At 34.0% G+C, this 27,637-nt stretch overlaps 1 protein-coding gene across 5 annotated transcripts; it reads right to left on the bottom strand.

The window, feature by feature from the left end:
• Positions 1-27,573, bottom strand: LOC113106889 (testican-3-like). Of its 5 annotated transcripts, XM_026268914.1 has the most exons (12): positions 27,452-27,573; positions 27,243-27,359; positions 17,448-17,456; positions 17,088-17,127; positions 13,580-13,688; positions 11,825-11,930; positions 11,536-11,635; positions 7,434-7,547; positions 7,108-7,329; positions 4,883-4,945; positions 3,356-3,502; positions 1-1,339 (listed from the first exon to the last, which is right to left on the bottom strand). In XM_026268914.1, the coding sequence occupies exons 2-12, from the start codon at positions 27,357-27,359 to the stop codon at positions 1,194-1,196; spliced, it is 1,173 nt and encodes a 390-aa protein (XP_026124699.1). In that variant the 5' UTR covers positions 27,452-27,573; the 3' UTR covers positions 1-1,193. The 5 variants fall into 5 exon arrangements, with proteins under 5 accessions (XP_026124699.1, XP_026124717.1, XP_026124726.1 ...); XM_026268932.1 differs by lacking the exon at positions 17,448-17,456; XM_026268941.1 differs by lacking the exon at positions 17,448-17,456 and having other exon boundaries at positions 3,365-3,502.
• Positions 27,574-27,637: the final 64 nt, after the last annotated feature.

Here is a 27,637-nt window from a genome sequence, read left to right as displayed (position 1 = left end):
TATTTTTTAGTCTTTGTAACTTTATTTGAGCAAATTATATATATACTGTAAAAAACAAACAAACCAAAATGTGTTATCTCTATGACAACAGCTGGACAACACTGATAAAGTTGGTTCCTTTGACCTCTGCAACTGATGATCATAAACTCATTCGACCAAATGACCTTTTTCATTTTTTTAAAAGAAAACACCACAATGTCCGTAGAAGGAACTTTATATTTTCATATGCACATTATGAAAACAAATCTGACAGAAAATGCAAAAGCACTGAGAGAGACGAGGAGAATAAATGACAGCAGCAGCATCTATTATATGATTTGTCATCTACAGTAACATATGCAAAATAACTAATCATGTTCCATTTCTGGCATTTGACCAAAACAACAAAGAACGTGATGCAAAAACCTTTTTTAGATTCATATGCCAGTCAAGTTCTACATTCTAACACTAAATAGCTCCTTCTCTCTTTTTTTCCCCAGACCTCTTCCCCGTGTTGTGTCAAAGGCACCTAATGCCCAAAGCCTGCCAAAGTGTTCACAAGATAAGTGTGTGTGCGTGTGTCTAAGTCTCTGTAAATAGCATGACTCTGTCCTCTCTTAACAGTCACATCTGTGTTACTGGGTGTCTGACGTGTGGTCACTACAGGCCTTGTCTTAACCGTTTCTTCTAGAATGTCCATTCTAACATACAATTACAGATACATTTTAATAGTTTATCTGTCATTTTAATTATCATTCTGCTGATTAAAAAAAAGAAACGTAAAGAGCCATGAATATCGACGTTAACCTCTAAAGGCATGACTGTAAAATCACATTCTAGACAATGTAAAGTCCTCATGACATCATGTGTTCACATGTATTTCATACGCATGTTTATAAGTGCAAACATTTAACCCTCAATAATCTTCTAGTTATGTCTATATACTTATTCGCTTTGGATGAATATAAGACATGTTATAAAAATGAAAGGTGGTTACTGAGTACTGGTATTAATTTTGCTCAAATGTTATACAGCACAGGGGAAGAAGAACTCTTAAGTAATGTTAGTACTGCACTCTACTGAGGCCACCTAGAAACCTGCTTTACAACCAAATCAAAGTCGGTTTATTTATCTATTTTTATTATTTGGTTCCTTGTTTTTAAATGTCTTAAAATAATTATATATATATTTAAAAAAAGACAGCGGAAAACGGATTATGACAGGTACCCATATTCATCATCAACTTGTTCATATTCATCATCATCATCTCCCATCTCTTCTTCATCATTTACAACATCACCATCCTCATCATCTGAGAGCAGAGCGTCACCGCTGCCAAAATCTCCAGAAGACTCCACAGCTGAAAGAGAAACAGTTTCTTTCATTTTGATTTCTTGACTTAAGAGTAACACATCTCTTTGCTGTTTTTTTTTTTTTCTTTTTTGAGAATGAAGTTTGGGGCGAGTACGTTTTTTAAAGAGATACTTTTATTTAGAAATGATGCATTTATTTAAATAAATGTGACAATAAAGACATTTATAATTTTACAGATTATCAAAGAGTTATCAAAAAATTATTTATCCTCAAAAATATTCAGTTTTCAACATTGATAGCAATCAGAAATGTTTCTTGAGCAGCAAATCAGCATATTAGAATAATTTCTGAAGATTATGTGACACTGGAGACTGGAGGAATGATGCTGAAAATACAGTTTTGAATAAATAGCATTTTAAAGTATTAAAATACACAACAAGTTAATTTAAATAAGAGTAATCTTACTGACCCCAAACTTTTAAATGGTAGTGCAGAACTAATGTCAAATGTTTAATGTGTCTAAGCTTGTACTCATACACAGTACATTAGACCTGGACTCGTCATGGATTATTTCAAGCTTTACACACTCATTTTGATCAAAAGACACATTCTTTCGTTTCATGTGTGTAATTGAAGTCAGATAGACTTCTTTGGCTGTTGTGCCACATCTCACTGATTTTCTTTCAGCATCTCACTTTTGGTAACACTTTATAATAACTGCATGCTATTAATAATTAGTTAAGCATTAGGAAACAGTTAATTCATCATTTCTAAAGCATTAATAGAAATTTATAAACAGTTTATAAATACAGATATAAATGTTTTATACCTGATTTAAAAGCATATATATAATGTATTTAATAATTGTTGTTTTCATACTTTATTAATGATCAATTTGTCATTTCTAAATTAAGTATAGCATTATTTCCACACCAGTTATTAAGGAGTTGTCAGTGGTTCATAAGATCACTTAGAAATTGTAAGTAAATTATTAATAAACTATTTAAATGTGCATTCGTACATGTTTTTATTCAGACATACAGTAATAGTTACTTATAGTGTTAATAAATGGTTTATTAACATGTATTTCTACTGTAATTCAGGGTTAATTCAGGTAGTTATAAAACATATGCAGTTGTTAGTTAACTATTTTTGTGAGCTTATCTAAAGTGAGGACTATTTATGCCTTGTAAAGCTTTTACAAATGAGATTTAAAGGCTGTTAATATTTCTATGTTCTGCATCACTGTGTTGTGTTTGTTTCCATTTTTTGTTTAAAAGATAACTGAGCCTTTAAATATTCTTTATAAATGCTTTACAAGGCATAACTAGTCCTCACTTTAGATGAGCTCACATAAATGGTTAACTGACCACTACTAAATGCTTTATAACTACCTGAATTTACTACATTTCTTGTGATCTTATGAATCACTGGCAACTCCTAAATAACTTGTTTGTAAATAATGCTATACTTCATTGAGAAATGATAAACTGATCTTGAATAAAATATGAAAATACAATTATCAAACACATTATAGATATGTTTTAAATCAAGAATAAAGCATTTATATATGTGTTTATAAACTGCTTATTACTGTCTATTAATGTTTTATAAATTATGAATTATCTGTTTACTAATGCTTAATCATTAATAGTGTGCAGTTATTATAAAGTGTTACCCCACTTTTTGGTCAAGTTAAAAGTTAAAACAGTTCAGATTCACAAAATCAAAGGATTCATTATTGAACAAAAGAACTAATTCTCTGCGAATCCAAGTGATTTCACAAGTATGCTTGGATATTTTAAAATACCTGCAGTACTTTAAATACACAATACTTGTACAGTAAATCATATAATTTTTTTTTTTAATTGCGATCTATTTTGCATCAACTTTTTAGTTTATTAGCTACTTCATTAGCCATTCCAGTTGAAAGATATCACACCAACACAAGTTCCATGTCATTGCACCCCGACATGTTACAGATTAAACACATTACTTCACTTTTTTCTCTTGATCTAGATAATGAATCAAAAGATCTGAGGTAATGTACAGTAGGACGCACCCCTCTTACCACAGTCAGCAGGCCCATGGGTAAGAGACCCCACAATCTCAATTCCATTGCGATCCACACACCAGCACTGACCCCTGCTTCTGTGACACTGCTGAGGCCTATAGAAGCCATCCTCATCACAGGAGGGGGTGTACGGACCTACACACACACACACACACACACACACATTAGCATCAATCCTAACGTCAGGAAACATTGCATCACAGACAAAGATTATACACACTCAAACAGATAGGGAGATGATATATTTAATGTCAGAGAATGTAACTGTCCTCTCTCTCTCTCTCTCTGTGTCTCTCACACACATTAATCGTGTTTCAAACAGAATAACCATAGTAAATCTTTTTTTTTTTTTGTCTTTTTATAATTTAGTGCCAGAGGCCATAGAGCCGTCACTGTGCTTTCCACTCAGGGGAGAAACAGTAGTTAAAAATATCCATCTGTTCATGTCCAATTTCTCCTCATCTCATTCCCTTGCTCAAATTAAACACATGACCTTCAGAGAGAGGGACAGAAACTCTGAGTGATTTCCAGCTTTAATAGAATTAATATCGGCTTTTCTTCTGTTTGACACCTTGCTTGTTCTGTAACTGTGTTCAGATTGTGTTGACATTGAGATGGTTATTAAATTCAAGTGCTTTCTATATGAAAATGGTGTTACAAAATGTGTAACTTTGTAAGTTTGGTGTTTATAGCTGATGCTCATAGTGTGTTATTGTTTAGGATGTCTGGGTGACAGATTTGATTTTTTATGGTATAGTGATGGGATTGCTATTTGGTTATTTCAAAGTATATGTTTCAAAATCATCTACAAATATGATGTAGACTACTGACTGGACTTTTACTGAAAAAAGTAACTTTTTGTGTTTTGGGTAAGAATTATATATATAATATAGTTAATATAAATAATAAAAAATACCCATTAAATTCCTGCATGTAAATACAAATTGTAAAATATGACTAACTTAACCTATATTCAGTGTGGTTTCAGGTGAGAAGTGTCTTATGCTCACCAAGGCTCCCGTGTATTTAATAAAAAATACAGTAAAACCAATAATATTTTTAAATATTATTATAGTGTTATATGTTTTATATATAATGTAAAATGCAATGTGATAGAAAGCTGAATTTATTAGAATCAGCATCTTTACTCCATTCTTCAGTGTCACATGATCTCCATTCTAATATGCTGATTTGCTGCTCAAGAAACATTTCTCATTATTGTCAAGTTGTGATGAATCTAATGCATCCTTACTGATCAGAAGGTGAACAATAGTGTTTATTTAAAAGATTTGTTCTGTTTATTTATTTATTGTATGTACACTGTCCTTTCAGATGCCTGCTGAGAGATTTTGGAACATCTGTTATTAAGCTAAGTGGAAATGGGTATCAGTCAATGCTAATGATCTCAATAAGACCAGACACCCAAGGCCCACATGATCTCGCATTACAAACAAAACCACTTTGTCCATGCGGAAATTACACAAATAAACAAAATGCACGAGAAAATGAACTCACCCAGTAATTTCTTCCCGGCTTGCTGTTTGTGGATGCTGGTGATCTCTGATTGGCAGGGAGCCTCTGAAACACATTGATTTCAGATCAGCAGTGAGAAAGACACCTCCACCATTATTCCTCTGGTACAGAGATTTTACCTGCAGGCATTGTGTCATTTAGTATATAAATATCTCAGAAATTGATTATCCCCACAGTGCTGCATCATTTCCAGAATGCCTTTCAGTCTTAACGCTAAATGATTTTCTGTCTTCATGTCCTAATTTTCTTTCTCAGATGAACTACACAGGTTGTATGTGCTTTGTAGAGTATACAGTAACACTTTACAATAAGGTTTATATGATAATATTAATATTTTAACATTATTTATTCATTTTATGATAAAGAGTTCATTTTAACCATTAAAACATTGCATTATAAACATACAGTACATGTGTAGTATATTTAAAAAATAACACTGAGAAGATCAATTAATTTTAAACAGTACGTGAACACACTTTTGTGTTTGGCTGAGGCAAAGTACTTTTTTATGTTGAATTCCTTAAAAGCATGTTGAAAAGTACGTGCAAATCCCTAATCGGACTGTAATTGTTTCTTTTGGGGACATAACGTGCTTTCAACATTTGCAAGGACTAGTCTGTGGTTTTATTTCTATCTGAATCTAGAATGTCAAGAGTTTTTCCGCCCACAGCCGGCATGAAAAATTCACGTCGAATTACCTCCTGTTTTTTTCTTTTTGAAAAACACCAAAGTGTGGTAATTTAACTGCTTCCAGAATCCAAATCCAAAAGTCATTTTGTAAATCCTTTTTGACTACTGTCAAGCACCATACATTAAGTACACATTACTGAAATGCTGGAAAGTATAGTAGAAGAACAGTATTTCATCACTGCTCCAATACAGTTTTAAAACATGTATAATATACAATTATATACATTAAAAATATAAATCAAGTAACTGGGTTTACCTTATGTTAATAAAAGGATGCATTAGCTTTATTAAAATGACTTCTATTCTGAGAGAAAATGCAACACACAAAATCATTTAAACCAATAGCGGGTCAATTTTCCTTCTATTAAATAAGTTAATTAAATAAATAATACATAAATATATTATTATTTTCCTATTGTTAAATTAGGGGTGTGCAATATCAGGATTTTTGATCATGGATGATTAATAATGTCAAAAACACAGAAGACTGGTTTACATATAAGCACAGTTTTTATGTCTGAAGTGAAATTAAACGGCTGTACTAAGAGTACTAAACATGCTGCCGCCTTCATTAAAGTGATAGTTCACCCAAAAATGACAATTCTGCTGTCCTTATTTACTCACTCTCATGTTGTCCTAAACCTGTATTCATTTATTTCTTGTGCTGAACACAATTATACACAATTATTAAATATATTGATGAATGTGGGAATACTTTGAAGAAAGCTGGTCCCCATTGACTTTGATAGTAGGAAAAAAATACTAATGAAGTCACTGGGGACCAACTACTGTTTGGTTTCATACATTCTTCAAAATAACTTTTATGTTCAACAGAAGAAAGAAACTCATTCAGGATTAAAACAACTTGAAAGTGAGTAAAAGATGACAGGAATTTCATTTTTTGGGTAAACTTTGCCTTTAATATTAATAAAATCAAAACACAGAGAAAAATCACTCACCGCTCTTGACTGAAGAATATTCATTTAATAAACATTGCATTGAGTTGCCGGTGTATAATTTGTACAGTGAAATGTATATACTGTAGTGTTTTATTTGTTCATTCAGTTTCTTGAAAGCTGCTGAAATACCTAAGAAATAAAGCACTGTTCGTTTTGTTTATTATGCGTATTTGCAATTTGTATATTTTTTTTTCTATCTTTTTAGCTCACTTTGGGCTAAATATCTGCCACTGTTTTTTATTTTATATTTTGTAACCTTGTAAGTCTTTGTTTTTAAAATAGTGAAATTAGTTTGGCTTTTCTGCTCATTAGTAAAACCAACAAGAATGAATTATGATAAAATCGTGATTTTCCTGGAAAACGTTGTGATATATTTTTGTCATATTGGCCACACCTGTGTTCAATGAAAGTTTAATTTATTCATTGTCCAAGCAATGTGACTGATCCAGGTTTGTATTTTCACAAACTCACACCTCCAACATGAATTTATCTGCATCCCAACACGTGTGTTATTTTTACAGACATCCCAATTACTGTCTGAATACAGCTCAAGTTTACCTTGATATCTCTGGAAGCAGGAACACCACTCTTGGCTGGAAACGAGTCTGTCTCTGTCTGTGTCACATGACCTGAAGAAGGCTTTAGTGCACACATCGCTCTTCTCTGAGCTCAGGCTGGACAGCTCTGACTGATCGAGCTGAAGGTCAAAGTTTGTGTCCAGTCTGGAGAACATCCAGCCCAGAGAGTCCTTACAGAGAGGAACCTTACTCGTGTCCACCACTGCACAGACACACAGAGCAGCATTATGACGGTTATCAGGTTAGCACTAATATTATAGCAGTTTGTGTGTGTGTGTGTGTGTGTGTGTGTGTGTGTGTGCTCACTCTTCTCTGGCTTCTGGAACTTTAATTTCTTGCTGGGATTGCCGCTCTCATGAAGAACTGTGATCCACTCTCGTAATCTGCTAACCACTTCAGTCATCTCCGCATTACCACACTCTAGGCAGAAAAACACACAGAAGATAAATTAAACAATCAAGCACAAGTTAAAATCTCATTCTTTTTACAAGGATTTTTTTTTAGATAATGTTTTGGGGCTGTGTGCATCTGTAGCAGTCACAAATCAATGCAATTTCATTTTTAGTTGCAGAGTTTCCTGTGCAAGACTATGGACCAATGCCTTTCAATGCATTTCAATGATTTAATCGAGTCAAACATCTTATGTATTTGTACTATAATACGTACTGATATATTAACGCTCGTGTGTCTATTAGTAACATACAAGAACTTCTGCTGGTATTATTGTCAATGGACGGCCAACAGTTTTGACAAGAAAACAGAACTAACTTGACAAGTTGACAATAAACCTCTATTTATCCCCTAAAGTGACCAGTCTTTACTCGTATTTACTGTTTTATGAGATGTACAACCTTGTCTAAATCTTTAGCTCTGTAATGTTATGTTGTTTGTATTCTATTCTGTGTCCAAAACTCTACTTTTGGAGGTCACCTTAAAATTTTACCATCATTTATGATGTGCTTATGTTGATTCATGGCTCGAGCAGAATTTAAGCAGACAGTCTTGTACCTTTTTTTTTTTTTTTTTTTTTTTTTTTCAAATGCTGTTCCCTTATGAAACAAAAATATATTGCAGTATATTGGGAAATATCATGTAATATATTAGGCATATATTCTTTTATATATTTATTTTTTCCAATATATTGAAAGCGGCAATCATTTGTATATTTTGCAATATATTAGATAATATATGTATCATCAATATATTATTAAATGTATTCAAATATATAAAATATTAGAAAATAAAAAGTTCAAATAATATATCACAATATATTTTAGGAAATATATTGGTAAATATATTTTCCTTTCGTAAGGGTTTTGCTTTGAATCAAAGGAAATGTGACTAATCTTGGAGCTTGTTGATTTGACTCAAGGCTTAAAACTCTAGAGCATTAAAAACAATACCTGTGGAAAATTTATGTCATTTATTTTGGTCAAATTAATTTATTTCAGGGTTGCTGAAAAAGTGTGCAACCCCTGTTGGACTATATTGACTTACATTTATGAATTTTCAAGTATACACTTTTCTAGCTTACAGCTGAACTTGATTAGTGATTTCATTGGGAATAGATAAAACATCCAGCTTCATTGCTGGTTATAAAATAAATAGATCACGCAAAAATGATAAATACCCTCAAGCCATCCTAAGTGTATATGACTGACTTCTTTCATTGCTCCCATTGGAGCTGTGTGGAGCACTTTTATGATAGATTAATGCACTTTTTTGGGCTGCAAAGTCTCGACCATCATTCACTACCATTATAAAGCTCGGAAGAGCCAGGATTTTCTAAATGGTGTCGCTGCAGGCTATAAAACCCATAATATTGAATAACATCAGCAATAACTGTTCCTGCGGGTGAGATTTGTACTTATCCGATGTATAAATAATTTCCAGTTTACTTGATTGTATTTTTTTTTGCATCCGGTGTTTGTTTTGTTTTGATATGTTCATTAGATTTAATAGTCTGTGCATATTGTTTGGGGATAGTTTGGGGCCAATTGATAAATCTAGTTTTGTTGTAAGTGATTAATGAGCGTAACTGATTGAATTCTTGTAGTTAATGCATCATACGTCTGTGCTGATGGTTGATAAGATGCAGTACTGGAAGGAAGGAAGGGCTGGGGCTTTCTTTGCATTCAGAAACAGCTACGAGAGCTTATAGTCATGTTCTCTAATTTGGGGTTTGTTCTTTTTCCATTTTTATGTGCAAAAGTGATGAAATGTTCAAATATTCAGCAGAGACACATCAGGCTGTGTTTTCTCTGACACTTTGTATGTTTTTTTGTTTGTTTGTTTGTTTTTTTAATCCGTTAGCATTGACTGAGTGTATATAATAATGGGATGTGTAGATTTTCTAGCTTGTTTTTTAATTAGCTCTAGATGATTAAGTCTGGGAAAAGTCAATATAGGTTGATCTCTCATGACGGCTAAAAAACAATATGACAAATAAATAATCCACTGACAAATATAAACCCTTGTGGATACACAATTAAGATGAAAACCCGATTAAAGCAAAAAGAAGCCACATGTTACAGTGACTTTGTTATATATTTTAAATGCAATATATTCCATTGATTGCAGCCTTTAATTCAGTTTCACATTATCCTTCAGAAATGCTTATTTGGTGCTCAAGGAACATTTATTATTATTATTATTATCAAAAAAGTTGTGCGTTATAAGTATTATTTTTTTCAGGATTCTTTGATGAAAACTTAAAAATAACTATTTGAAATAGAATTCATTTATTATATTGTAAATGTCCCTATAAATAAATGTAATGTTTTTTTATGAAAATAAAAATAAAAAACATGAATTTCTTATTGATCCCAGACTTCTGAATGGAGGCGTCTATATGAAGAGCTTTGAAAAAAATAAAAAATAAAATATTCATGCTTCTCACCCCTTCATAAATCTATTTTGATTTCACTTTCATAATCTTAAGTCTAGTTTTTGATGCTTTATGCTCTAAGTAGTCATTGACAATCTTTTGATGGTGCATGTGACTGAATTTCTTCTATAGGCCTGAAGCAGAGCAATTCAAGACAGGACTTAAGTTCGGTGGGATAATGATGAAAACAAACATTCCCGTGCTGTCTTTCTCACACGTACACGCATACACACACCGACACAAGCAATCTGGAGCAGCAAACATTTAATAAGTTCCTAAGGGATTCAGTAGCTTTGAGATCCTGCACAAAATAAGACTAGTTTGGTGAACTGAAATCTCTTTGCTGCTCTCGTTGAAGATGAAAACATGTGATGTACCCACCATAAAGGGTTCAACTTCTCACAGCTACCGAAATGAAAGATTGGTTTCAGATATAGAATAAATTATTGGTTCATTAAGTAATGACATGAGATACTCATCATTACCATTTATTAGGGTTTAAGGGAGAAAAAAACACTTTTATCCCTAAAAGCAGTAATAGCATATATATATATATATATATATATATATATATATATCTTTATAATTTTTTGACTTAAGACATTTTTACAGATTAAAAAAAAGGGATTTCCAAACTGATAACTAGATTCCACTTGCTAAATTAAGCCAGCAGTATAGGTCAATTACAATGTTTGGATATACTTAAAAATGAACACACCACGTGATGAGCATGTTTTTTTTTTTTTTTTTTTTTTTTTTTGGGGGGGGGGGGGCATAAAGATTATTGTATAGATTATTGAGTTATTTTATCTATTTTAATATATTATTGTAATTTATTCCTGTGAAGGAAAGCTGAATTATCAGTTGTCTTCAGGTGTCACATGATCCTTCAGAAATCATTCTAATACGTTGATTTGCTGCACAAGAAACATTTCTTATTATTATTAATGTTGAAAACTGTTGTGTTTCTTCATATTTTATGTGAACTGACATCGTTTTCCGGTTTCTTTAATTAATAGAAAATTAAAAAGAAAAGGGTTTATGTCAAATAAAAATAGTTTAGAATATTAGCAATGCATTTTCTGTCATTTTTGATAAATGGAATGCATGTTTCTGGCCCCAAAGTGGTATTGTATATTTTAGGGTGTAAATAAAATATGGAAGATAGGGGGAAAGAAGAGAAGGGAAAAGGTTATGGTTTTGCTAATGTTATTACAAAGAAATCAAATTTTTTGTCATCAAATTAAAACATTTCTTAAAAATGGCATAACTGTTTGTCAAAACCATATCAAGTACATTTCTAAGAACATAGCACATGTGTTTTAAACTAGAATTTTAAAACATTTTAATTTCCTTTATCGTTGACACATTGAGCCATATGTTTATCATATCCTTAATGCATATTAAATGAACAGTGTATACTGTACGATATTCAGTAAGGGGGGCACATATTCCTTTGCAAACAAAGGCAAGTCCTCATGGGTCTAACAGAAATTAACTGCATTAATAAAGTGTGTGTACCTCTCTTCTCTGCTGGATTTCCTGAAGGGCAGGGACACTGTCCTGGACACTTCACGGAAATCTGCTTCCCAGAGATGCAAGCTTGATATTCTACTTTACACTACAACACACACACACACACAAAACTGAGATTAGATAAGTACATTGTCGATCTGGGATTAATCTCTTGGTTGAATACAGTTCCTCTGTGACTCAGCATTATGAAAAGCAGTTCAACCCATATATACATACTGTATAGAAACACACACACACAGTGGCAATTCTCACAAACAGACAGTGTGTGTGTTACCTTGGTGGAGTAAGTGTGTCCATCTGTTCCACAAACAGGTGAAGGGTGCACAACTGGACATCTTTTGCATTTCAGCAGTGGTGAGTTCAAATTGCTGTCCTTAATACTGCAAAATAGAAATGATAATTTTAGCACTAACAAAGAAGAAGCCAAACAATACTGATCTGCAGAAATGCAGCCTGTTTCTATCTGTGCTCTTCTTACTATCATCTGCTGCTCTGGTTCTGGGATGGTTTTACTTCATTTATGACAATGAAGATCCAGTGGGAAACAAATACAGTACAATAAAGAAATGATGTCCCTAGAATCAGTTGATATCTATTTTATTTTGAACCAACATTATTAGCATGGCAGGCTAAATAGGAAAACTGTTGATTTTGATTTAAAAGATGGTTTCATGTAAAACACACTTTGGTCATTCTGGTCAACACAAATCACATTTATTCTCACTTTAAGTGAATATCTTCATATTTTAGTTTCCATTGTAAAGTTCTGTTCATTGTTTGGAGGATGATGAGATGTTAGGAACCCATACAGGAATCTGCCTAATTTGTAGGAGTATGAATCTTTGGGTTAACTCAAATCAGATTCATTTACAATTCACTTGTTTCCTCTTAGATACCAAAGCAATATTTACCAATCCTGAATTATTTAATATGATTCATTACACAATTTGATTAGGCAACTATTTATGTATAACTATTTAAGTAAATGCTTTTATAAGATACTTTAATTTGTCTAAATTTTACCAAGTTATGAATTAACTTGCATGAAACCATTTGGAAAAGAGCCCACTAAGGCACCTTAGGAGGACCTAAAATTATTTACATTTTGATTATAAATAATTAATTTCTAGATTTGTGCTTTGAATATCACTGTGGACCATGGGGAGCGAATGAGCTGAAAGCCATTTCTTCTCCATTTCTTTGTCTGTTTCTTTAGGCCATTACAAAAAAGGTTTGTATTATGCTATCACCCCAAATTCATTAACTGATTAGTTTCATAACGACAATCACTGTTGACAACTGTAGCTTGCAAAATCCAGGTCAGTCAGTGCCTTATTTTCACCTCGGTCTCACACACACAGAGACACACACACACACACACACACACACTTCAGAAGAATAATTCCCAATTTTTGGCAGGCAAGTTTGCACAGTTAGTTCCAGTATAGTTTGACTGGGTTAGAACATAGAACAACCCTTGTTTCATCTCAACAACTTTTTGGACATATTTAACATCAAACCTGCAGAAAAATGTACCATGTAAAATCAATATTTAAAAAATATGGAAAAATGCAAGTAAGTCCATAACTGGAGTAAAGAAAATGAATTACTATCAATGACCAAAAATATTACATCTTACAAAAATATACCAAAACATATTTTGTTACCCATATATGTATTTGCTTAATTTGTAGTGGCTTGGAAAAAAATACCAGCTGTTATTAACACCATAGATTTAATATTCTGGTAGCACAGCTTAAACTGTTTTTTTTTCCTCCTCAGATATCTTCAGTGGTATTCTCACTGTGTTTTGTTTTCAACCATTCCTGGCTGTTTGTGAAGTGTTCCAGATCACTGACCCATGATGTCTGACCGATACATAGCTGTGTCCAAATTTATTGTAATTCAAGATGTCTTGCACACATTCAATCTTTTAACCACGTGTACAAAGCCGCATGTGTAGACTGGTTTTCCTACTGTTTCAGTAATGAGCAGTAACTGTGAGATAGACAGATCGGAGGAAGTTTACCTCATTCTGCGTTGACTAACACAAGTGGGTGTTTGGTAATCTTCAGCCACACACACTTTATGCCGGCCACATTTTATCTTGAGGCACGGGTCTTTGGCAGGGTCCAGAGCTGAAACACATACAAAGACAGACATGTGCATGAATACAAACAATGAAAACATGATAACACTGTTATATTCAGCTGACATGATATGAACTCAATAAGAATGAATTGTGAACAAAGATAGTGTTGTTTAGCTGCACACAGTCTGAATGTTTTAGCACCACTTCAAAATGTTCATAAATATGGTGTAAAAGTAATCAATATGAATCGAGTGGTTTAATTCAAATCTTTTGAAGATAAACAATCTTATACGATGAACTGATTTAATTTGTGTTCACATATAAACACTGATCAACGTACGTACGTACATACACAGAGCTCATACAGTACATGCTTGTTATAGGCACAAGAACCAATGAGGTTTGTTCTCGCATGTGAGGCAAAAACATTTCAGATTTCACAAAAACAAATTCATTCTAGGGTGTAAGGCATGTATAGTTGAGCTTCTTTTTACCATATTTGATGTGCTCTACAGTATGATCAATGTCTCAAATCAGATGGATTATTTGTTATTCTTTTTAATTTTTGGGTGCAACAGATAATAAAACTCATGGTTTGGATCACAGATCGGATAATTTTTTAGATAAACAACAACAAAAAAGATAAAGAACACTGGTATTTATAGGCTGCTGTCCCTTTAAGACCTAATGCATGGACCCAATATTTTAATAAACAAAATATTTTCACCTCTTTTTGCGTTTGAATGATTTTAACGTGCTTGATTGTAAACTGGCAAAACTTAGAAACACATCAGTCTGTGGAGCATGGTCCATACAGATCACGGACCAACTATGATCCATTACACCCCTTGTCTTTTTGGTCTTTTTGAAGCATCAATGTTTTGGTTGCACTGACATTCAGTGGCAGGGCAGAAATCTCTCTGGTTTCATTAAAATGTCTTCATTTGTGTTTTGAAGATGACCAAATGTCTTATGGGTTTGGGTAATTGATGACGGAATATTCATTTTTGTCTGGACTAGCCCTTTCAATGATATTTTAGCACATTAAGTACCTGGTTAAACTAGATTGCAGGTGGTTAGTGAATAAAGTGCAGATTTTTGCATTTAAAAGTGTTTAGCAAACTGAAATACTTGAATGAATAGCAAAAGTAAACTCCTTTACTACGAAACCACTTAACTCCACAAATAATGTATCTCATGTGCAGGGTTCAACAAAAATACATGAAAGCCACATTTACAGCTGCAGACATACTTTCGCAAAGTATGATCTGTCTGATATTTGTGTGTGTGGAAATGAGAATTAAATTTCTGTAATAGTCTGAAATGGGGGAAGTAGCTAATGCACTGTGATGAAAAGTAAGCGATAAGGACAGAGAGAAAGAAAGAATAACAGTCCTAATGCCATTAAGTGCTTTTATAGTCCTAAGAGGCTCACGCACATGCACGTGCACATGCACAGAGGAAGAAAGACAAGATCTCACAAACATACTCATCCTTTACCTTCCCCTTGTCAAAGAACAAACACAGCCACACTTCGAACGCTCTCTGACCTCAGATGGTAAGAGCCTTAGTCAAATCCTGCATAGGCTTTAGGGCTTATCCAATCCCAATCTCCTCAGAGTCCATTGTCCATGTGTGTGTGTGTGTGTGTGTGTGTGTGTGTGTGTGTGTGTGTGTGCGTATATGACAAAATTTGTGATAGATTTGTGCATCATCTTGTTGAGTGTGATCAGAATCTGTTTTAAACTGCTCTACTTGCTATTTTTGACTCACTCGATGCTCTATCAATAGTGATTTGCATAAATATCAAACTCCTGATGAATATGCAACAGGGTTCTAATGACTATCAAATATGCAAAATCTCGTAAGATTTACTGCACACTGAGAGTCTGATGTGATGAGAGTCTTAAAAAACAGTTTTCACATTTTCTCAGATGGGTGTAGCGTGATGATACGGGTATTAGGCCACAGCATGTGACTGTGAATTAGCACAACAGCGGCGTTCTCATATATGCCTGATTAACGTCCACTCAACACTGATAACCCACAAGACGCTATGGCTCAAAAGAGCAGAGATTCACATCCTTCCATTTCCAATGACCTCAAAAAAACGTGTAACATATCAACATTTTAAGCATTAAGGCAAATCTTCTGCTTTTTTTGTTACTAATTCAATTTCAAGTTACTTTTCCCATCTAAACCTTGGTAAAGTTGCTAATGTTGGCTTATTATGTTCATACTGCTTTTAAGCATAACTTGTGACGTATACAGTCCCACTGCTGAATCCCTTAATCTGATTGGTTGACAGACGTTTCAACATGTTGATTAACTTTCTATAACTGCATGTCTGTGATGTAGTTATCATATTGGTGAGGTCACATTTATCTTTGCTTTGCAAAATTTTGGAGGACAATTCCATTCATTTTAAAAAGATTTGTACGATTGGGGTTTTTGCGCAAGGGCAAACGTTCCCCATGCAGATTTCTCTCATATTCAAGTTGGTCAAGCAAATTCACCATCCTGTCCAATAGAAAACGGCTGGGTTTTTAAATGACTTTGTTGTAAGCAGTGCTTCATACATTGCTAGAAAGCATTTATTAACTGCATTATGAACAGTATTTATTTGAAACTGAAATCTTTTGTAATTTTATAAATGTCTGTGTCATTCCTTACTGAATAAAAGTATAAAAATAAAACTTATTGGGCCCAAACTTTTGAACAATAGTGAATATGCACTTCAAAAATAAATAAATGAAATAAATTAATTCAATAAATTAACTGGAGAAGCAACACTGCAATGAGTTGCAATGACTAATTTACAGTGAAAAGGATATTTAATACAATTTAAATTTGTCTTGCTGGAATTGCAGATTCACTTTTTCAAAACAACAAAGTTAAAAACCAGTGCAGATAAAAATCTGTTAGTCCAGTAAGACATGCACTGTATGAAAACAAAATGCATTTTGCTGTGGCTGTGTTGCTTCTCAAGTATAGTAAATGTATCCTGTGTTAAGGATTGAATGTGTTTTTGCTGCAAAACCGCATATAAACAGCCAATGGTTTGGGTGAATTAGCAGTGGCATCCTGGGCTGTGTAATCAGTGATGTTAGAAGTTGTGCAAGGAAGAGCATTTTAAAAACAACCACTTTAAAAACATGTCTTGAGGAAATCAGATGTACATATTCCATGCATAGACATCAGGAATAATTGACTCGTTCACATTATTGAAAATAATAACTAATGAACACTCCACTAATCCTTAACTGGTAAAGCAAAACACATATTACCCCCTAAAACTCACGCCATTTGTTAAGCAGTTGTTGCTGAGTCTGGCTGGTCAGGAGAAAGAATTTTACTAAAAAACGAAAGAAAGACTTCTTTGATTTTTCCACTCTGAACACATGCAAAACACACTTAGGTTTTAACCCATGGCTGACAGTCCTACCTTGATCAAATGGTTTTCCTGGACTCCATGTTCCTGGTTCCTAAAAAAACAAAACAAAACATAAGTTAATAAGCTGAAAACTTAATCAACTGCCTGCATTTCATTTTTCTGAGCTTCTGTTTGTTACAGTACATAAAGTAATCTGCTCTTGCTGTTTGAACTATGCATTTTTACACTTCTTTGCTCATAATTACTCATGTGAAACATACAAGCAGTTACACTTAATGCATACTGCTTTATTATTTTATCTTGCAAATACAGCAGCTTTAAGGACACAAAAGAAAGAATTTGCCTTCAAACAAACAGGCAGATTAGCAATTCTCAGTTCTGATGGAAAACCAAAAGCACAATCATACAAACCTCCACCTCCTGATTGTAGAGGAAGCATTGTGGGGGGGGGGGGGGGGGACAAAACAAATAAACATTAGACAGAACATTAAACTCACATCACTTCAACAATACAACACAAGATGGAGCACAACAAAATATGCTATAAACAAAAAAATAATAATGAAATACATATGTATAGCAATTTGTCACATTCAGTCATTTCTCTGCACTCTTCTTCATGCTTAATTAAGACAGCTTGTACTGTATGTCAGATTACATCAAAGGTCCATCGAAGACTGATACCACCATATGATGACACACACACACACACACACACACACACTGATATTCTGATGGCTGCCATTTCTCTCACTCCTTCATCCGAGTGTGTGTTTGTGTGTACGACATGCATGCAAATACCTCTTGTAATAAACAACAGCACATGAAATCCATTACAGCATCTCCGTTGGTCATTCATAATATCCTTTCCTTTCCTTTCTGCTCACAAAGAACTTTATCTTTCTCAGATTCACTGCACTGCCATTGTTCTTTTTCGTCTGGTTTTTGCATCTATTTCTGCAGCTAAACACATGTATGCATTTGTCTTTCTTTATATCTTTATGTAGGCTACAGATCAGTGTATTCATCTAAGACCTACACAGAGAATGTAAGGGAGCACAAGCTAGAAACAGAATAGCCTCCATTGTGTTGCAAGCAATGCTTTTTATAGAAGCCATGTGATAGGAGGACTGAATGAATGGTTGCTGTCCCCTTGTCTTGCATGTTCTTTAATCGAGTACATTCACATACTTTCACCAGAAAGGAATGAGTGAAAGGAAAAATCAGTAAGTGACTCTTTATTTTGAGACTCACAATAATCTTCTTGTTAAGACAATGTAAATTATTCAGACATTATATCAAATATACAGTATATATTTATATATATTGTCAAACTTGTAGTTAATAATTAAGTTAGTTCTGAATAAAGTATTTTTTTTGAAGGGGTGGGGGGAATATAAAAAAAAGTTTTCTGTTCATTAAAAAGCTCCCAAAATATATGAAGTGATAGAGATTCTTACAATATTAGGTAATATTCTTGATACTATTTTGGAATCCTGCTCATTCCTTGTAATTCCCTTGTTTATCTAAAATGCATTTAACTAAATGAAGCAATTAAATTAATTTAAGTCAAAAAATACTAGAACATATCAACTTTAAAACGGTCAAATTAAAAGAGCAAACAAATTGTCCTCAAGTAATCAATTTACTTGATTTATTTTAGTATTTAAATAAAGGAACATTATGCTCAGTAGGAAACCATAGACTTGACGTTCAACAAAATTTCAATTAAACGCAATAGTTCAACAGCATTTTCTGCTGCTTAAATGCCCTGCATGTTTTGTTTTGTTTGTTTTTTTTCCTATAGTGCCTCATTCTCTTCTGGTGATGGTACATGCACGAGCATTTGCTGCATGCTCCATTAAGACATCGACCCTTTCGACAGCTCTTATATTGAGAGTAATCTGTGCTCCTCCATTTCCTGCTGTTTCCCATCTCTCACAATCAAGAACAGGAACAGTCTCCAAACCATAGTAAACATCTGCTCTGAAATCACTGGAGTGGGTTTATGAAGTCTAGACACTATGAACAGCGGACCAGGAGAAGAATGGCATTCTGAGTGCCATTAAAGATGTTAGCTCTGAGCTATTACTAAAGATGCACTCATAACACCAGACTATTTCTTAGCTGTGTTATTAATACAACACTGACATGCTAAAGTACCACATTTTTAATAAATAAACAGCAGTTGGTACTGGAAGACATTTGAAAGTAACTCTCCCATCTCAACTTATTAAATTCCCATGTCTTCATCACCTTTAGCTCAGCATCTGTCTGTCTGATGTTCCCTGTGCCCCAAATAAATAGCTTCTCAGGGATTTATAAAGTGTCATTATTTTGTTTTGTATCTGAATGTGTGATAAAACCAGTCATAAGAGTACATTTCACAAAGCTGAGATTTATACCTCACCTGAAAGTTGAATAAATAAGCTTTCCTTTTTAATGTATTATGGATTGTTAGGATAGAACAAAATCTGGCCAAGATGGTGCAAAAAACTCTAAAAACTGAGAAAATCACCTTTAAAGTTGTCCAAATGAAGTTCTTAGCAATGCATATTACTAATCAAACATTACGTTTTGATATATTTACGGTAGGAAATTTACAAAATATCTTAATGGAACACAATCTTTACTTAAAATCCTAATGATTTTTAGCAGAAAATAAAAATCTATAATTTTGACCCATACAATGTGTTTTTTGGCTATTGCTAAAAATATACCCCAGCGATTTAAGACTGGTTTTGTGCGCCAGGGTCACACATATAGTAAATAATTATAATGTGCAATACCAGTCATTTATTTCATGGGTTTTAATACCACAGTTCCCATGCTTCAAACACACATACACAAACAGATTAGCATACTCTGATCACTATAAATCATGATTATTTCCACTCTAATCACTTTAAGGGCATTTCTGAGCATACAGAGGGATTTCCTTGGGTATTATTAGAAGGCTTAACAGCATATGTTGAATGAATAACCAATAAAGAAAGAGAGTAGCATTAATCTGTTAATACTAAGAGAAGTACAGCATTAAACCAGTGACACTGGACAGTGTACAGAAAAAAAACACTCTTATCACCACACACATTTAGCATATTGAGAAGCAGGTCATTGTGTGTGTGTGTGTGTGTGTGTGTGTGTGTGTGTGTGTGTGTGTGAGAGAGAGAGAGAGAGAGAGGGCGGCCAGCATGACAGCAAGGCGGCTGTTCTCTCATGCAGAAAGTGCCGGAAGCGTCTCACCCCTCTGACATCATTCATTCTTTATGACTCGCCGCCCCCTTCCCCTCTCTCTGTCCAGTCTTTAACCACACACGCATTCACAAGGGCACCACAAACAGGAACATAACCTACAGAGAGAGCAGAAGCTACACAGAATCAGAACAGAATCAGTCCATGCCACAGCAGATGCTACATGACACGAGCGATAAAAAACAACTCTTCAGACTGACAGCAATTTGCAGTGACAAAGCATTCATTTTTAAAGACAGCTGACGATTTCGGGCAAAATGAGCGACAGCGACTGTTGGCAATGAAAACCCATTTGATGAGGTCACTCCCATTGGTACTGCAAACTATCACTGCTCACTTAAAGTTTAGTCATTTCCTATTTAGACTTTTCTTGTCAAGCCGCTCTTTTCAAAAAATAATCAGCTAAACTACAAGCTAACATAAAGTATTTACTGCATTGAAGTTACTTGAACAGTTCTCAAGCAGGGAGTCAGAATATTCTGAACTAATGTAACATCCAGTCGATCACATGATCATTTAGAAAGCATTCTAATATTCTGATTTATTATGAGTGTTGGAAACAGTTCTGCTGTCTAATATATTTGATGAATAAATGTTAAAAAGAACTGCATTTATTAAAAATATATATATTTTTAATAATATATATTCTAATAATATATTTTCTTTACTTTCACTTTTTATCAATTTAACACATCCTTGCTGAATAAAAATATTGATTTTATTTAAAAAAGAAAGAAAAAAAAATTACTGACCTCAAATTACTGACCACTAGTGTATATTGTTTTTACAAAATATTTATATTTTAAAAACATAGCTTCTTTTTTTATTTTTATTATTATTCATCAAAGTATCCTAAAAAAGTATCACATGTTCTGAAAAAATATTAAGCAGCAGAACTGTTTCCAACTTTGATAATGAATCATCATATTAGAATGATTTCTAAAGGATCATGTGATAATGATCCTAAAAATTCAGCTTTGCATCACAGAAATAAATGATAATTTAAAGTGTAATAAATTTAAAAACAATTATTTTAAATTGTAATAATATATCACAATATTACATTTTTTTCTGTACTTTTGATCAAATAAATGAAGGCTTGATGAGCAGAAGAAACTTCTTTCAAAAACATGAAAAATAGTAATGTTTCCAAACTTTTGGTCTGTACTGTATATGGAAATATTAAAGGCGTGTCATGAAAAGTCAAGAAAATGTAATAAAACGTTTATATTTCTATAACAAGTATAGATTTTTTTTACTTATTTCAATGTCTAAAGTATTCGGTCCTTTAGAAAATCGCTCAGAAATTGCTGTTTGAAAATAATAAATCACATAACCACAAACTGGAAAAGGCATGTAAATTGATTTGTACAAAGAGTGTTAACCCTGAGGAAAATTCAGTTTTTGAAACTTCTGAAATGATTGTTTTTTCCTAGTAATTATTTTATTGAATGATTAATTTCTACTTTCCAAAAATTTCAGGGGGCCTTCACATATGGAGGTCCTTGGATTCACAAAGGTTGAAAAGCACTTCACTAGATATAGAATATAAAGTATAGCCTACTGTATATATACATACACATACAGTAGTCTGTATTTACTCTGTGTTTTAAAAAATGTTATCATAGAACCTCTGGAACCTATACAGAGATTTAATCATCACCATTTAGATCAGATTTTTGTCCTGCTTCCCGTCTACCATAAAAATTGCAATGGTCAAAAATAACTCTGCATAACTACATTAAACATCAAATATCTTCTGACTGACTGTGTTTGAGTCATGTCACACAGCAGCTTTGATTCGTAAAGCAAATCTCAGTTCAATTAGCTTCATGATTAGTATCATCTGCGTTAGATTTTGTTGAGGAAAGTTAAATGTATTTTATAACATCCCTCATTCACAAGTCTGCCTGTGTTGGTGTGTCCATGTGGACTGTCCGAAGGAATATTTTCATAAACATGGCCAAATTACTCCTCTCTCTCTCTCTCTCCATTAGCTCAAGGCCTGGAGCAGACTGCCAACCTCCATTCCATTAAGAAGACAAAGAAAAGAGGATGAATGAGAGAACAGAGCGATAGACGCAGAGACAAAGCTGTGAGGATGAAAGAGAGAAGGAAAAGGGAAGATACAGTTGAGAGTACAGAGTATGAATTAGTTATCTCTCAATATACTAGTACGGGAGTTTATGAAACCACAACTGAATTCAGAGTAAGAAACACTATCGAATGGAAGAACAAAGCCCAAATGTCCAAAAACCATTTGTCATTTGACCTTAGTATAAAATCTGTAAATCATATTTTCATTCTCAGCAATACTGTATTGTCATTTCTCAATAATATTGGTAATGTCTTTGCTGGGAAGATCTAATAGTGATTTCCCAGGGGGACATTTTTATTGCTCCATTCAAAATCGATCAGGAGTCCCACAAATGAATAAATGGGAAAGTTTCTTGCTCTAAAGCTGTGTTTCTCAAACATTTTCACTTGAAGGCCCCCCGTTTTCAAAAAAGAAAGAAAGAAAAAATAATAATTTGAAGCCATTTTTAGAAACTGCTCTTCAAGAACAAAAGAAAAGAAAAGAAAGTTTACATCTTGAATTTACTGTATTTTTATTGTATTTTTTTTTTTTGAGAGATTATAACTAGATTATTTTCTTATAATAATAATAATTTATTAATTTACTTTTTAAGTAAAATTAAATAAGTATATCAGTAACTTTGGCTTTTAATTTGTGATTTCTCGATGTGTTTACATGCTACCAAATTATTCATGAGTAATCAGATTGATGGCTCAATCAGAATGGAAAGCCTTCCAATAAATACCTCAATAGTTCCAACTCAGCTTGATTTGATTGGATTGGTTGGTTTAGACCGGCAAAAATCCCAACAACAGGAAAAAAATAACCATGTAAATGCCTGAATTTGATATTTTCTCAATCAGGCTCAAAACTAGTTTGCATGTCAATAATGTGCAGTGCAATCTGTATCTTTAAATATGTCTTACATCTTAAAAACATGAACTGGTCAGTGGAGGAAGACTCAATATTTACAAAATACTTGCTAAAAAGTTCTTCAGATTTTCGTTCATTCATGTAATTTAATAATTTCGTTTTTCCATTTAATCAAAGAATTGTTCACAATAACAAATTAAACCATTTATATACACATTTCATTGATTCATTTATTGATAAGTCATTTATATCATATTATAGCAATATTTTCCCATATTTGACCTGATATACTGTAAGACTGTTAATAAGTGCATCCAGAAGTTTCGGTTTCGGTTTCAGCCCAGAATTATTATTCCGGTGCATTCCTAGACAAAACACTGTTTAATGGGTTTTATGTATTAGACAACTTTAATGACAGATCAGTTGTTCCGTTACCACACAAAACAGATATTTTCTGATAGGATCTGGCATCCAGGGCCGGATGTTTCGGATCTAACCTGTCATCAATGCAAAAATGATAATTATTCTCATGGTAGCTTTCTGTGACATTACCGATAATATTATTATTCCAGTTCTGAACCTGGAATACATGGAATGCACATGTAAATGCATATATGTATCATTTTAGGGTTTAAATAAACAGTAAAGGAATCTGGATTTGAATTCTTTCAGATTGATGAAATTTAGTGATTTTAAACATGCCTACATGTCATTTTAGTACTGCAAAAGCCTTGCAGCGTTTCCTTTTTGTGAGATATAGTCCCTCCTGTTTCGAGGAAGCTTTCCAGACGTGTCCTTTACACCAAAGTCAAACACATGCTCATAGATTGGCTGTGCTTCTCATTCAAGCCTCTCACAAAGTCATAGAAAATTCTCCGTTCTCATTCCTACCTCCTCTGGCGACATTAGCCTGAAGTTGATAGAGCGTTAAAAATGTCACTATAGCACAGCTGACAGTGAAGTCAAGAGAGACTGAAGATGTTTGACACTGCAGGGGGATCACTGATGGCCATTTTCAGCCTGTCAATCTAACAAAGCCACACACACTTCACCAAACAAAAGCTTGACAGCCCGTGCTTCCCTTACATGTGCGGCGTCTCAGAGCGCAAATGTGATTGGGGGTCTGTGATTGTAGGGCTCAGAGTCTTTCAGTAATTGCTTTGCTGTAAGGGCCAGTTGATTACGGGGAAAAATCTCGCTGAGCCGCGTTTGCTGAACAACTAATCTGCATAAATCACTTTCTCTTTACTGATGGCCTGAAGTGTCACATAGAAAGCCTAAGTAATCTCTAATGTGCCTTTAGCTGTGAAGCTGAAATGAAAAGATGCAAGAGAAGACAACTGAGGGAGAGAGAGAGAGAGAGAGAGAGAGAGAGAGTGATTTCAGTGAGTGCATGTGTGCATGCACTGTCAAATATAAAGGGAATTATGTTTTATCCAGCAAATGTGGTTTCTGAGTTGCAGATTAAGAAATGTCAATTACTTCTACAGAAAAACACAAAATTCCCTCTAAACTTGAAACTTTTTTTTTTCTTTTTTATTATTATTATTTTTATTTTTTTACATGCCATTATTGTATAATTGTATTTTATATTTTGTATTTTATATTTGATCTAGATTTTAAGGCTCTACTGTTAGTTTTATCTGTATTAAACCGGGGGTCTGAGAGTAACGCAATTTACCTGTACATGTGGAAAAATGTACAAAAATGCAGACTTGAGTTGACTTGACATTGTCCAAAGAGTGTATTGTTGCTGATTAAGGGTATGTGAATTCCCAGCATGCATTGCATCACGAATCCATTACCTGGTTACTGCCAAACCTGTATACATTTCCTTGTGAAACACAAAAGAATATATTTCTTTTGGCAGAATTTACATTTTTGTGAACTACCCTTTGTCTTAACTAGATAGTTGTTATATATTAATATAGTCCATCTTTTTTTCTAATGTTTTTGTGAAAATTGTTGAGGCCGATGTTATCTATAGAAAACTAATGCACATACAGTAATAGCTTTGCTTTGCAAAATGTTGTGTTCTTCAGGGACAAATATTCATATCAAATTAAGGCAAATACAAATCTCAATAGTTGTAATTTACAATTGGTTGAACAAGAAGCCTTTAGCTGTTTTGATGAACATATTAGCGGAATGAGATTTTGTGTTTAGTGAGCAATAAAATACATGTCTAAATTAAAGTAGCATAACATAATCTCAGGAATTAAAATGTCAATACACCATGTTTCCTTAATTAATTTCCTTTTCCTAATAATTGTTTAGTTAAATGGAGTCTTAAATGGCCTTGACGTTCTTGATACTGAAACAATGTCAATGTCATTGGTGTTCCTGAATCTACCAGTTTGAACATTTTCGTTTTTACTGGCATTCCCATAAAGCACCCTTCAATAATTCACTGAAATGAGAGTATGTATACAATAAAAGAACAGGAGAGAGAGAGAGAGAGAGAGAGAGAATAATCAGGTAGTGAAACAGTTCTATTCGTCACGATCTGTGTTTGAGACCTACGCCACCCATGTGATTGTCTTAACTACATCCCTTACATAAACAACATTACCGCAAACAGGCACACAGGAGGAAATGGAAGTCCTCTGGTCCAGATGATATCATTACACTGAGCGTTCACTGTCAGTTAACATCATGTTTAGAAAGAACCTTGTTATGTAACTCGACACATCTTCATTGTGTTTTTTAATGTTAATGTGCATTCAGACAAGCTATCAGGGCTTGTCACTTTTGGTTTGCCAGTCAGGTTCAAAACATTTATTGTTCTATGCATCTTTATTTATGAGTATTTTGGTTTAACACAATGTTTCCAATTTTTTTATTTTTTTTGTTGTCTTATATCTTAAACACTAAACCAGAAACTAGAGTCCCACTAGAGTCCCATCTAAATCATATTATACTGAATATATTTAGCATTATCATTAATTTGTTTAACTTGAATTTAATTGGCAGAGTGGCATACTTTTTTAATTTATTTTTTCCATAAAGCAGGGTTTACAGTTTTGCAGAGAGTGGGAAATGGAAGTGATTACAGAATGCTTTGAGTGGGGAGCACAAACCACATATACACTATTCCAGACTGATGTTTGACATGCACACGCTTGAAGCTTTTGCATTCTTTTAGAATTATTTTTGTAAACAATGAAGAAACAAACTAACCTGCCAAAGGATTTTTTTTTTTTTTGCCTGAAGTAACTCAGCATCTTCTTGTTCATTAATGGCTGTATAAAATCGATATCACACTCAATATCATGCATTTACTCTGACTATCAACACCAGTGCAGCATATACATTTTAAAATTAGTTTTAATTTGTCTAATTTTTCATATATTTTAATAAGTCATAATTACAGTTTTTATAATTTTCACAAAGCAAAATCCTTCCTATAACCAGGTAAAGTATCTTTGGTGCCAAGTGTACCGCACGGTTGAAATCACATGCACGCACACGCATCACGCATCGCAACATCCGAAGGTGAAAAGAATAGGCTACTTGTTCTTTATAAGATGCTCTCATTTCTGGTCTTTTTATTTAACAAACCAAGTGCTCAGACTGAAAGACACAAAGCCTAGTTCAGACCTCGTCTTAGTGTATTAGCCCGTGCATGGTTAAAATAGCCGTTCCAAAGCCCATTTAGCGGCGCAGAAGTGACGCACGAGTCTAACTGATCGGTTACTGTCTTACATTATATACTGAATTAATACAAAACGCGGATTTACGAAAGCCGTGCTTGTGTTTTTACACAGGCCAAATATTATCCTGCTGCTAACTAAACATTTAGCATCATACCGTAAAAAAAAACATGACACACACTCTCAAACAACACACACGGACCCAAATTACCGGCTGTGCTCAAACCCGAGTGAGCTGCCTATCTAGTCAGCATCCTTTCAAAAGCGCTTTTGCGATGCCCAAAAATCGCCTTCTAGGTAGGCAGCTCACTAGAATTAGGGAATGAGCAACTATTATGAAACACTCACATCTCTGAATTTGTCCCATCTCCCGGTCAACCATTTGTCGTCCAAAAAATTGCCGTTGTCGTTGCGGGCAGAAGCTCCAGCGATCAGCAGCGCGCACACACCGACCAGCACAAGCATCTGCATCGAGACAGAGACAGAAATCAACACACCGAGAAACACAGCGGCAGAAAGATGACGAATAACCGGTGAAATAATCCCTCGTGCGTCACCTTCAAGAGGAGAACGTGAGCGCTGTCATTGACTGAAGATCTCTGTGCTAAGACTCGGCTGATCTTCACCACACCAACCTCTCTCTCTCTTTCTCTCTCTCTTACTCTCTCTCTCTCTCTCTACAGATATAAAGCGAATGCTCGTGGAGGCGGACGTGGGCGCGCGCGCTATCTTTCCATTTAAAA

The sequence above is a fragment of the Carassius auratus genome, chromosome 1, assembly GCF_003368295.1.
Source record: "Carassius auratus strain Wakin chromosome 1, ASM336829v1, whole genome shotgun sequence".
NCBI lineage: Eukaryota > Metazoa > Chordata > Actinopteri > Cypriniformes > Cyprinidae > Carassius > Carassius auratus.
Note: the sequence above shows the minus strand (reverse complement) of the source record. Positions and strands in the feature narration are given on the sequence as shown.

What these genes read in the sequence shown, in the direction of transcription:
- LOC113106889 (XM_026268906.1), bottom strand. Translation starts at nt 27,365, where the DNA reads ATGCAGATGCTTGTGCTGGTCGGTGTGTGCGCGCTGCTGATCGCTGGA. An exon ending in CTGCTTCCAGAGATATCAAG is followed by an intron (nt 4,946 to 7,107) that starts GTAAACTTGAGC and finishes AATGTGTTTCAG; the next exon opens with AGGCTCCCTGCCAATCAGAG. An exon ending in TGCTGACTGTGGTAAGAGGG is followed by an intron (nt 1,340 to 3,355) that starts GTGCGTCCTACT and finishes TTTCTCTTTCAG; the next exon opens with CTGTGGAGTCTTCTGGAGAT.